The sequence below is a fragment of the Miniopterus natalensis genome, chromosome 2 (assembly GCF_054644295.1).
Source record: "Miniopterus natalensis isolate mMinNat1 chromosome 2, mMinNat1.hap1, whole genome shotgun sequence".
In the NCBI taxonomy this organism is placed as follows: Eukaryota; Metazoa; Chordata; class Mammalia; order Chiroptera; family Miniopteridae; genus Miniopterus; species Miniopterus natalensis.
The window spans coordinates 27461942-27473170 of NC_142082.1; the positions used below are offsets into that span (position 1 = coordinate 27461942).

The 11229-nt window shown below is 51.3% G+C and overlaps 1 protein-coding gene across 1 annotated transcript in view; it reads left to right on the forward strand.

Annotated features, from left to right (window-relative positions):
* The window catches only part of CARS2 (cysteinyl-tRNA synthetase 2, mitochondrial), a 31465-nt gene extending 21823 nt beyond the window's left edge, over nt 1–9642 (forward strand). Inside the window, exons 9-15 of the mRNA XM_016204141.2 lie at nt 2080–2147; nt 4516–4582; nt 5970–6108; nt 6960–7083; nt 7862–7963; nt 8741–8947; nt 9479–9642. Of these exons, the coding sequence (XP_016059627.2) occupies nt 2080–2147; nt 4516–4582; nt 5970–6108; nt 6960–7083; nt 7862–7963; nt 8741–8947; nt 9479–9547 (776 nt within the window). The 3' untranslated portion in view covers nt 9548–9642. The remainder of the gene's footprint in view (nt 1–2079; nt 2148–4515; nt 4583–5969; nt 6109–6959; nt 7084–7861; nt 7964–8740; nt 8948–9478) is intronic.
* Nucleotides 9643–11229: the final 1587 nt, after the last annotated feature.

Below are 11229 nucleotides of genomic sequence, written 5' to 3' on the forward strand. Positions count from 1 at the left end.
AGGGTTGGGAGATGCAGATAATCAATGTCTAAAACACAGTGCATTAACAAATACCATTTCTGTAAGTCCTTGAATTAAGGAAATTAGGTTTGTCCAGTGTTAAATGCAGAGACACTCCAGCTTTATAACATGCAGGAGGCTGCTTACTTAAAGTCTGGAGTAAGGGTTCACTTGGGTTTTCTTCGAGGCAGTAAACTGATGGCTGCTTGCCCCAAGGTGCACTTACTGCAGTGTCTCCTTTACCCTCGAGCTGTCCTGGTGTCATTCCCGCCCTCACGGTGTGTGTGCTCTCAGAGTGCCCCGGGAACAAGCTTCTCCATTCTCTGCAATGACTGACTCATTTCTGTACTGCCCTAAAGGAGCCCGAAAAGAAACAAACCTGGACGAATTGCTGTGGACGGCATAGGAGCTCTCCAGTGTTCCACTCCATTTCCCTGGGTAGAACTGGGCAGTCGCCTAATCCACCTTATTTCTGCCAGTGATGTGCCTTGCTGGCCAGATTCCCTAAGTAGAAGGACAAAAGCCTGACGATCCCTGGTTCCATATTTTACTTCCACCGTATTACTGCCTGGGAAGTTAGAGCCTGATCCCTCTGCAGACACTGCATCAGTTAGTGCTCTTGAGGAGTTACGGTTTGCTATGAACACTGTGAAATGCAGGGTGCCCTTCAGGGAGGGATCAAAAAGGTAGCTCAGCAGTACTAACACTGACGCCTCTTCAGCCTGTCAGCTAATGACAAGGTGTTGGTGTCCATAAAACAGCCGGTCTTGTTTACCTTTAAATGTGTGGATGGCAAAGGGGTTTTGTTGCTGTGTTTTATTGTGACTTTTGCCATCTGTTAAGTACTGAACTCTTCTCCATTCCACTGTGAGACTGTTTGTTACTTTGTTTTATACCCCACATGAGTGACATCATATGGTTCTTGTCATTTTCCGTCTGACTTAGTTCACTTAGCATGGTGCTCTCATGATCCATCCATGTTACTGCAAATGGCAGTATTTTATCACTTTTATGGCAGAGTCACATTCCGCTGTATATAGGTACCACGTCTTCTCTATCCAGTCATACAGTGAAGGACACTTGTGTTGTTTCCATGGCTTGGCCACCGTGAATAATGCTGTAATGAACATAGGGATATATGTGTCTTTACATTAATACTTTTTTTTCTGAAATAAATGGATGGAAGACAGAGTTCATTAGTCAGATGTGTTGTTTTCCAGATATTGTCAACTTTAAAAAATTTTAATTGTGCTCGGTGTACCTGACACATTATATAGTATTGCATAGTCAAGGTGACATTTCTTTTTGGAAGCTACATTTTAACCAGTTCTCAGAACTCCTGTCAGAAAAAGCTGAAGAATCTTGTTAGGATAGGAGAGGCCCTCCCTTGGAAGTGAACCTTGTAAAATACAGCCCAGGAAGAATTCCAGGCTCCCACTGAGAAGTTCCCGACATGGGTTTGGTTTCCCTCTGGCCTTTCACATCCATGGGGGTGAAATAATGCCAAGGTCTTGATAAGTCTGGGAAATCCACTTGCAACAGAAAATCTAATTGCTCAGTCCCATAGACCCGCAAGCCCTACCCTGCAGTTCTGAACATCTGCAAACAGCTTTTATTACCCGGTGCCTGGTTTGTAAAACCAGAGATTTGTCATGTCTTCAGGTGTTGAGTCAGTTAAATCGTTGTTTCTAAGTTACAGGAAAGGGGAAAGTGTGAGCTGTTTCTGTGTGTCACGGTTCACCTGTTCTTGTCTGAGCTCTGAGTCGGCAGTGGTTCCTGTCCATCGCCCGCTGTGGTGCTGGGTGTACCTGACACCCTCGAACCGGCATAGCTGCGGGCTCCATCTTCCTGGAGGGCTGACTGTGGGCGAAGATTTGGGGAAATCTTATATCCACATATACATGGGTATTTGCATATTGGAGAACACAGCATTTATTGTTTCCTTCGTTTTCTGGGCAGCTGCATCGAGCGCTGGGGCTCAGGCACCTGTTGGAGAAACTTCCCCGTCTTCCCCTCTACAGATGGGACGGAGCATCCCCCTCTTCCCACCCAGTGCAGATGAATTTGTTTTTGTTTCAGGACATTTGCATGTGAAAGGCAAAGAAGAAAAAATGTCCAAATCACTGAAAAACTACATTACTATTAAGGTAATGTGCTCTCCGTGGCGCCTGGCTGCTGCCCGCTTGCTGAACCTGTTTAAGGCGCACGCATAGATGCCACCGCACCTCTGATTCCGTTTCCCTGCCCCTTTCCCCGCGGCCCTGAGGGGCTTCTCCTACTTCCAGGGTCTAAATTACCCTTTTTTTTGTCTCGGAAGTTCACAGTGGTATTTCTCTGTTTCCCGGTCTCTCTTCCATCCGTTTTCTGCCGGCTTTTTTGGTGGACTTTGGCCTCCTTTTGCACTGCAAGATTCATACCTCCTTCTTCCCTCTTCTGTTTATAACAATTTTATCTTTTGAATTACATTTTCTGGATCCCTTCCTCCCTTTTTTGCCCCCCATCCCGTCCAGCCTCCTATCTGGCGCAGCTTGGGGTTGGTTGGTTTGCGTTTTGCTGCTTGCTGGCTTCTTGCCTACCTGAGACCTCGCGCTGCGCTGCGGAAACGCAGACTGCAGTGTGGATTTCCTTACCAGTGGCAAACCGGCGCACCAGCAGAGCACTGGGACAGGTTTGATCTGCCTTTGTCTTTGGGTCTGTAATGCCCAACGTAGTTGACAGGGATAGTAATCAGACCTTCATCACCTAAATACCCAACCGCTGAAGCGATTCCCACCAGATTTAGAATAAACCAAAAGGGGAGTGCTCCTCACAAAATAATCTTTATGTACTTTTCATTAATAGAAATTTCTAATATTATCTTATACAAACTTTCAAACATACAGAAAAGTTAAAAGAAATACTCATATACTCACCATAGATTCAAGAGTTATTATTTTGCTGTATTTGCTACTTTTTCTATATTTGTCAGAACAGTGACTGTATTTGTCTGTGTGTAGGGGTGTGTGTGAGGATTAACAGCGGGACAGAGGCCGAGCCACCTCAGATGGTCAGTGAAGGCCAGGGGACTGGATTGCGCAGGAGCGGGAGACTGGCCTTTAGGCCAGTGGCAGTTAGGACAGCGTGGCTGCCAGCCCAGGTGCTGCCGGAGACCTGTTTCCAGGAGGCAGACCTTGTCTAACCCTGCTGGTGTGCCCAGCTGTCCCCTTAGTGTAAGTTCCTGCACCAAAGCCAGCATGCAGCCAGAGCAGGTGCTCCCAGTCTGGCTTGTTTCTAAACAGCGTCCCTAAACCCCCACCAAGGAGCCACCTGACCAGACTTGGCACAGGGTCCTGGCCAGGTGTTTTCTCCCAGCTGTTGCATGCTGGGTCACTGTTGCTGAGGGGAGGACAGAGATACCACTGAACAAGTAGGGGTGGTCAGATGTACAGAAGCGCTGAGAATATCTCCGTTTACTCACTGAGAATCCTTGACAAAGGAGCAGGATGGTTCTGGTTTTTACTCAGACTCCCTGTTGTCAAAGTCCTACCCCAGCCTGTTTTCCCTTGGTGCCCAGCACTGGCTAGTCAGGGGCACAGTCACTGTGGGTGGCCCTGGCAGGGCTGAGCAGAGCCCCAATGTCTTTCTTGGGGCCACACTGGAGCCCATCGTGAGGCTGGGTCCTTTCCCCCAGCTTCCCTCACCCTGTGCCGTAGCCCTTTAAAGTCATGCAGAACTTCCCCCTGACCACCACGGACAGGTTTTGCTGAACATTGTGCTGTCTTAATGATTTCTCCCAAGTTTCTCCATGTTACCCTTTCTAATGTGGAAATTTTAACTTCTTTATGTAGACATTGTGGAAATAACCTATAGGATGATACAAGTTGGGTTTTTATTTTACTTATGTTTAGTCAGATGCAGGATGGTTTATTCTTCAAGAAACACGAGTGTGGGGCCCGCATCAAGCTCAGGGCCTCAGAGCCTGGTCGTTGGAATGAGCTGGGCCTCCGCCCCTCAGTCCAACCCTGAGCGTGCACCTTGCTTGTTCGGACATTATCATGGCCAAGCTTTGTGGTCAGTCTCCGTCCTGCTCCTGGGACCCTGTCCCTCACACAGCCGGGAGCTGTGTGTCCCTCCTCCCCGCGCCCCTTCCTGCGCGCAATCCCTCTGTGCTTCCCGGACTGCTGGTGACCTCTGGTTGTCCCTGTCCTCTCATGACGGGTGAGAAAACTGTGTCATGGTAAAGAGCTCTGAAGGCCAACAGCAGAGCAGGTTCCTGCTGTGCCTGCGTGGAGCGGGATCCCCAGGTGAACGGGCCTCTTCTCTCGGCCTTTCCCACAGACCCAGGGACAGAACGTGGACAGTCATCAGGGAAATGGCAGGACAGAGTGCTAAGAGTGAGCTTGGAAACAAAGCAAAGCTTTGCATAAACATTCCCGATTTCTCGGTGTGTGAGACAGCTCATGTCACTGCAGTAAATAATACAGTCTCGAGCGATGCATGTGGCAGACAAGCACTACAGCCCCGCTTCTCCCACAGGACTTCCTGAGGACGTTTTCCCCCGATGCCTTCCGGCTCTTCTGCATGCGGAGCGGCTACAGGTCAGGTGAGCTGCGCAGCAAGGCCGGGGGGTGATGGCCACGGCATCTACTCGTGCATAGCTCAGGAAAGGCTATTCCGACTGTGTGGCAAATACCAAAATACCAGCTGGGGGACTAAGCAGTCTCATTAGTGTGGCTGCTTTCATCCTCTAAGGTTTGGGCTCTGAAAGTAAGCCCGAGGAAGCATTATACCAGCACTTGGCCAGAAGATTCCAGAAGCTTATGGAGGCGCCATGGGTTTTTCAGTCAGTCCTCCCCGTCTGCCCCCCACTTCTCCCTCTCTGTGGGGTCTGGACAAGTCGGGACCCCAGAGTGCCCTCCACTCTCTGCATCATGAACAGAATTGGACTGGCTGTCCTCACACAGGGACTGTGTGTGGGACCCCAAGATGGGGTCCCACCCAGGGTAGGCAGTCCCCGCTGTGCTGCACTGCTGTGTGCTGCTCTGGGGAGTTGTCTAGTGCCGTGACCCCAGGGCCACAGGTCACTTCTTCACCCTGGAAGGCCAGGTCTAGGGACGCCTGGCACTGCACTGACTTGACCACGGCGATAGCAGTATGGCCACCTGTATCTGCAGCACTGCAGGAGGAGCTGGTGCCCTTTAGGGGCAGGCGGGCTCCTCACCTTGTGCACCGGGCACGACTATGTGACCAGGGAGGCCAAGATTGGGGTGATGCAGTCATAAGCCAAGAACATCTGGGCCACCAGAAGCTGCAAGAGAGAAGGAAGGACCCTCCCTAGAGCCTCTGGAAAGAGCATGGCTCTGCTGACCTTTGATTCCAGTCATTTTTACCTCTAGAACTGCAAAAGAATAAATTGCTGTTTTGAACCCCCAGATCCGTGGTACTGAGGCACGATACCCCAGGACATTAACCTCCACCACTTGGGGAGTAGCCCACCCACTTCCACCACTCTGGCTGTGCCTTTTGTGGGGGCCTGGACATGGATGTCCAGTGGCTCAGGTGGGCTGGCCCCCAGGGAGCATGTGTTCTTAAATATCTTCATATAAACACTGAGTCTGATGTCTAATCCTCTCTCCCTCTCCTGAAGTATTGAGCCCAGAGCCCTCATGGCACCAGCTGGTCTTTGAGCTGCTTCAGGTACCCGAGTGGATGTTTCCCAGTTCCCAGAGTCAGCTGTCTGTCCATCTGTCAGCGGGAATGAGCTCCCTCAGCCAAAATGTACTGGGAGAGGTTTTCCATGTTTCTTCCAAGGTGGTGAGACACCTGAGTCAGGACAGACTGGTGCTCTGCGTGGTCCAGGCCTCAAGGAGGTGCGGGATAGGGAGCAGCCGTGTCCTTTCTCCACTGCTGGGTTTCCGGAGTGGTGTGAGGATGGCCAGGTGTTGGCATGTTCAACAGGCACCCCAGGTAACCACCTCCCCCCTCCTCAGCCATCGACTACAGCGACAGTACCATGCTGGAAGCACAGCACCTCCTCCGGGCGGTGGCCGCGTTCGTCGAGGATGCTCGGGCCTACATGAAGGGGCAGCTGGTGTGCGGCCCCATCAGGGAAGACGTGCTGTGGGAGAGGTGGGTGCTATCCCAGGATCTGCCCACAGAGCCCTGGGCCCTGAGCAGGGGGCTGCCTAGGGGGACGTGAGGCTTTTGGAGACTAAGGCCACTTAGGAGTGCTGGTGTGAAGGTCCTTCTGGCTCTGTGGCCTTGGGCAAGCTTGCCATTCCACTGGGTGTGAAATGAGGGGGCCCTGCCTGTGGGTGGCTGTAAAGGTTGTAAGTAGCACATGTGCCTGGATGGATTTTCCCGCTGGTATTTATTAGTGTGTAACAAACAGGGGCCCTTGTCACCACGAGGGCGCAGGCCAGAGGGAAGAGAGGGCTCCAGGGGCTTTGCCTCTGCAGTTCAACGCTCTGGCCCTGATGTGGACGCCGCTTCTCCCAATGGCCAGAACTGGTCCCAGAGCCCACCCAGCTGCAGGGTGGCCCAGCCCCAGTCCTTCCCCATGCCTGGAGAGGGGGGAATCCAAAGGACGTGGGGCTAAGACCAGTGAAGATGGGCAGCAGGGAGTTAGATGTGGAGGTAAAGCCTTGGAGGGGTCAGTGACAGGTGGTGGGTGTGCAGGTGAGAACATGCAGAGTGAGAGAAAGGGGCTGAGGGGACCTGACAGTGCCACAGGAAACGGGGACCTGAAGTGCGCGAGAGGAGGAAGGCCAAGGGGACCCGAGATTCCTTGTGGGCTGGGAAGGGAAGGAGAGGATGACTATCATGGAGACTGCTCTTGAGGGGTCTGCCAGTGGAGGAAAGGAGATAGAGGCCTGCTACCAGGGGGCAGTGGGACACAAGCCTGCAGGTGCCTGAGGGGAGGCCACCTGCTGCGGGCTGGGTCCAGGGAGTGAGTGATGAGGTGGTTTCTCCTCTCCAAGGCTCAGCCACACCAAGGCTGCTGTGAAGGCCGCCTTGGCCGACGACTTTGACACGCCCCAGGCGGTGGATGCTGTCATGGAGCTCATTCGCCAGGGGAACAGACAGCTGAAGGTGGTTACTAAGGTAACTCCAAGGACATAGCCACAAAGCAGGGGCTTTGTTTGGCTGTTTTTTCCTCATAGGAAAGGAGCAGATGCCATCTACCCAACTCCCTCTGGTAACCACCTCCCACAGCTGGTGGCTTCCAGGCCTCTCTAACCTTCCCTTACGTTCCTGAAGCTGTTTCACCCCACATGTGCCTGCCCTGGTGGCCCTGCAAGAGACAGCCACCTCCCAGAGCCCAGAGCAGTAGATATGGGTATAAGTGGGGCACAGGGAGGCCCCAGAACACTGAGAGCTGACCTTCCATGGCTGCTAGTACAGGAGCATGTCACTCTTCTGCTTGCTCTGAGGAACCTGAGTTTGCTGCTAAAACATGGAATAGGGCAGGAAGCCCTATGCTGGAACCCTGACTGCCCTTCTCTGGGCATTGGTGTCAATCCCACTCATGAGGCTCTGCCCTCATGACCCAGTCACCTCCCAAAGGCCCCATCGCCTAATACCACTGTCACCCTGGGGCAGTGGATGAATCTGGTTATCAGTGTATGAATCTGGGGGGACACAAGCGTTCAGACCATAACACATCCCCATATTCCGGATGGGTGAACTTGGATGCAGGATTAAGTTACTGCCCCGTGGTCATCTGGCTTGCTAGTGAGTGGCAGCTCCAGGAGTTAGTCCAGTGTCTCCTGCCAGGGCTTGTCCCATGGAGGTGAGACAGGCAGAAATGACTGTGAGGTCTCTGCTCTGTTACACTGAGTGTCCTTTGCTTTTAAAGATCCTTCTTTGTGTAATGTCACAGGAACCTGGTAGTCCTAGGAGTCCTGCTGTGTTCGGCTCCATCATCTCCTATATTGAGCAGTTTTTTGAGACTGTTGGAATTTCTCTGGCAGAACGACGGCAGGTACACCTCTTCAGTCTCAGTTGTGGGATATTTACTAGCTAGTCCAATAAGGACCGTTTCCCCCTTTTTAATGGATAATTAGAATGACAGTTTATATGCTTAAAAGATGCCCAGCTGGCGTGGCTTAGTGGTTGAGGGTAAACCTATGAACCTGGAAGTCACAGTTCAATTCCAGGTCAGGGCACATGCTGATTGTGGACTTGATCCTCAGAGAGAGAGAGCAGTTTAAATCCCATTTGACCTATTGAAATTTCTCTAGCTGTGCACTGAGAACTATCCAGTGAAAACATTGTGTGTCATGTAGTATGTCTACATTGTTTTAAATACTTGGTTAAAGTGAACAGATTTGGTTTCATTGGTCAATAAGGCTTAGACTTCCAGACTCTGCCTAGTGAACTAGATGATAATGAAGCGTCTTTAGATGTTAGCACATCCGTGAAGCAGCTGCGCCCAGCCTGTCAGTGTGAGTTCAGGATTGAAGGGAGGGAAGCCAGCTCTAGGCCTCGCCCCTGAGATTACTCCGAGGCCTGTGGTTGGTGCCCTGAATGGCATCAGAGAGCTCTACCTGGGTGAGACAGACATTAAGGAGAGGAGTGGAGACTTGCCAACAGCCTGGAACTTCACAGCCTCTCTTCCCAGGCTGGCCAAGAGTTCCCCACAGCGCCGAGAATGCATGCTGGATGGGCTTAGTGCAGAACTCACCACCCCATCAGCTGGGCAGGGCCGTCTGGGCTGTTGCCAGGATCTCTCTGGTTACACCACTCCACCTGGGTGCAGTTTATTTCAGGGGACAGCAACTCAGCCACTCTGCACAGTGTGGTGGAGGAGCTGGTCCGATTCCGGCTCAAGGTCCGGCAGTTCGCCTTGGCCACGGGAGAGGCTACCAGGGAGGCCCGGCGGCAGCAGCTCCTAGAGAGGCAGCCCCTGCTGGAAGCATGTGATACCCTGCGCCAGGACCTTGCTGCATATGGCATCAGTATTAAGGTGAGCCACTGCCACCAAGGCCCAGTGACAATGGGGATGACCACCAAGATGCTGTGTAAATAGCTGGCATCATGCAAACATGGGGGAATGTCAAAGCTCAGACATCCCCTGTGCTAATGCTGCTTGTGAGCACAGAAACCCACCCTGTGACAAGTAGGAAGGGATGGAGTCAGAGCCAGGAGGGACACTGAGGGTGGGGGGACCTGGGAGATGGTCAGAGTCAGAACCTGGAGGGACACTGAGGCCCAGGGGCATGTGCACTCGAGGACTTGGGTGGACACAGGAGCAGACCTGTGTTCTTGCTCAGTCCCCTTTCCCGCTCCAGTGGCCCTGCCCCAGCCTGCCAATGGAACGCAGCAGCGTGACTGTTTCTAAGTGTCCAGCTGCTTCCTTTCATGCAGCCCAGACCAGTGGAAGCATCAGGGTGTAGGCAGTGCGTCCTGTCACTGTGAGCCCTAACTATCTCACCCCCTTAATCCTTGAGCTGAGTGAGCCTGCTAAGCCAGGACCTTTTTCCTCCCCAACCCCCAGGACAGGAGCAGCACATCCACATGGGAACTGCTGGGTCAGAGGTCAGAAGACCACAAACCTGGGAGCTGAGGATGCGTGAAGTGGAACCACAGGCTCACAATGCGGTTCTACGCTTATGTCACTATAGAAGCTTTACATTAAAGTTTTCCATTGTGGCTATTTAGTCAACATTAAAATAAATCAAACCAATATCATCCTATTGGTGTGTCAGTAACTATGTCTAAATAATGGATTTTTTTATAGTACCAACAGCCACAGACTCGAGTGCAGCTTAATCAGCCAACATTATCACCTGTGATATATAACCCAGCCAGCCTGTGTCCATGAGCCAGAGCCCAGGATGTAAGTCCTAAATGGAGGTCCCAGAGGACATCACAGGAAGACAGGTGGGACCTGTGAATGGGGCCAACCGGCAATAGCTTCTAGGACACCCCTTATCCTGAGAGGATCCTGGGGGGGATCTGGCCATGCTGCCTGCTCCAAAGCAGGAGGAAGCAGCCTGTACCTCAAGTGCTGGGCAGTGATGAACTGGGGAGGGTCATTCTGGAGGAGTCGGATGGGGCATAAGACACAGGGTTATGACAGAGGAGGCCAAATGCACGGGAAGGCACACAGCAGATAACCTGGGACTGAGCTTCCTGGCCTTGCTTTTGGTCCCCTCACCTTTCTGCACAGGTGGGGAGCTAAGCTGTTCAGTGAACCAGAAGGACACAGGGTGACCCTCTTGCCAATTCCCCCAGCTCTCAGGTCCGGCTGGGTGCAGCCTCAGGCAGCAGGTAAGCACATGCTGGGCAGTTGTAGATAGCTTGGTGTGGCTCAGCAGCCATGTTTACTGTCACTGACCGTCATGACTCTCAGAGGCATTGGTGCTCCTCTTCTACAGACGAGGAGACCGGCAGGGAAGCTGACTTGCTAAAAGTGACCCAGTTAGTGCATGGTGGAGTGAAGACCTCAGATGCTAGGGTGCCAGGCCCTGCCACTGGATATACTTCTTATCCCCCTTTTAAGCAAAGGGGTCTGTCCTTAATCAGAGCAACAACTTTAGTAGCAAGTACACAGGAACAGTTCCTGGGACTGCTCAATTCTACTTTCCATGTAAAGAAATGGTGACATTTCAGGCTTATTCTGCAAATTACTTATTGTAGTAATATCAGTAAGCACTGGTGAAAAACACATTAGACAAACAAGCTTTTAAGTGTTTATGTCCCTAATACCTGACAATATCCTCAACGTAGGAAAGTTGAAAGATGGGCTTTGGCTGTTTAAAAATATATATAAAACTCTACATTGGGAAAAAAACCAGGCCTGCCTTTTAGTAGTTACCAGGATTTAGATGTTAATTAAAGGAAAAACTGTCCGTGAGTTTTTCTGGAGAAGTTCGCATGTAGGTAGTGAAACTCCTGGAGTTAGATGTGAAATAACAGTGGTAAATACTTTTAAAGAAATCTTGAAAATTCATGCCTGGTTTAAAGAAAGTAGGATCCATTTAGGGTGATATAGCTGAACCACAGAGCTTCACCCACATGTAATCATCACGGGCAGACAGACTTTTAAAGGAACCGCACAGGTCTTGCCCTTGTACAAAGCATCATTAAACAGTAAGAGTACACTCAGATATATGTTAGGAACCAAACCCCATGGAGAAATGACGACAGAAAACAAGTCATTCTCAAGCCACTAAGAAAACCACCCATACAACCAAAGTGAACCAGATAAGACAATAAAACATCTCACGACAATTTCAGATATAT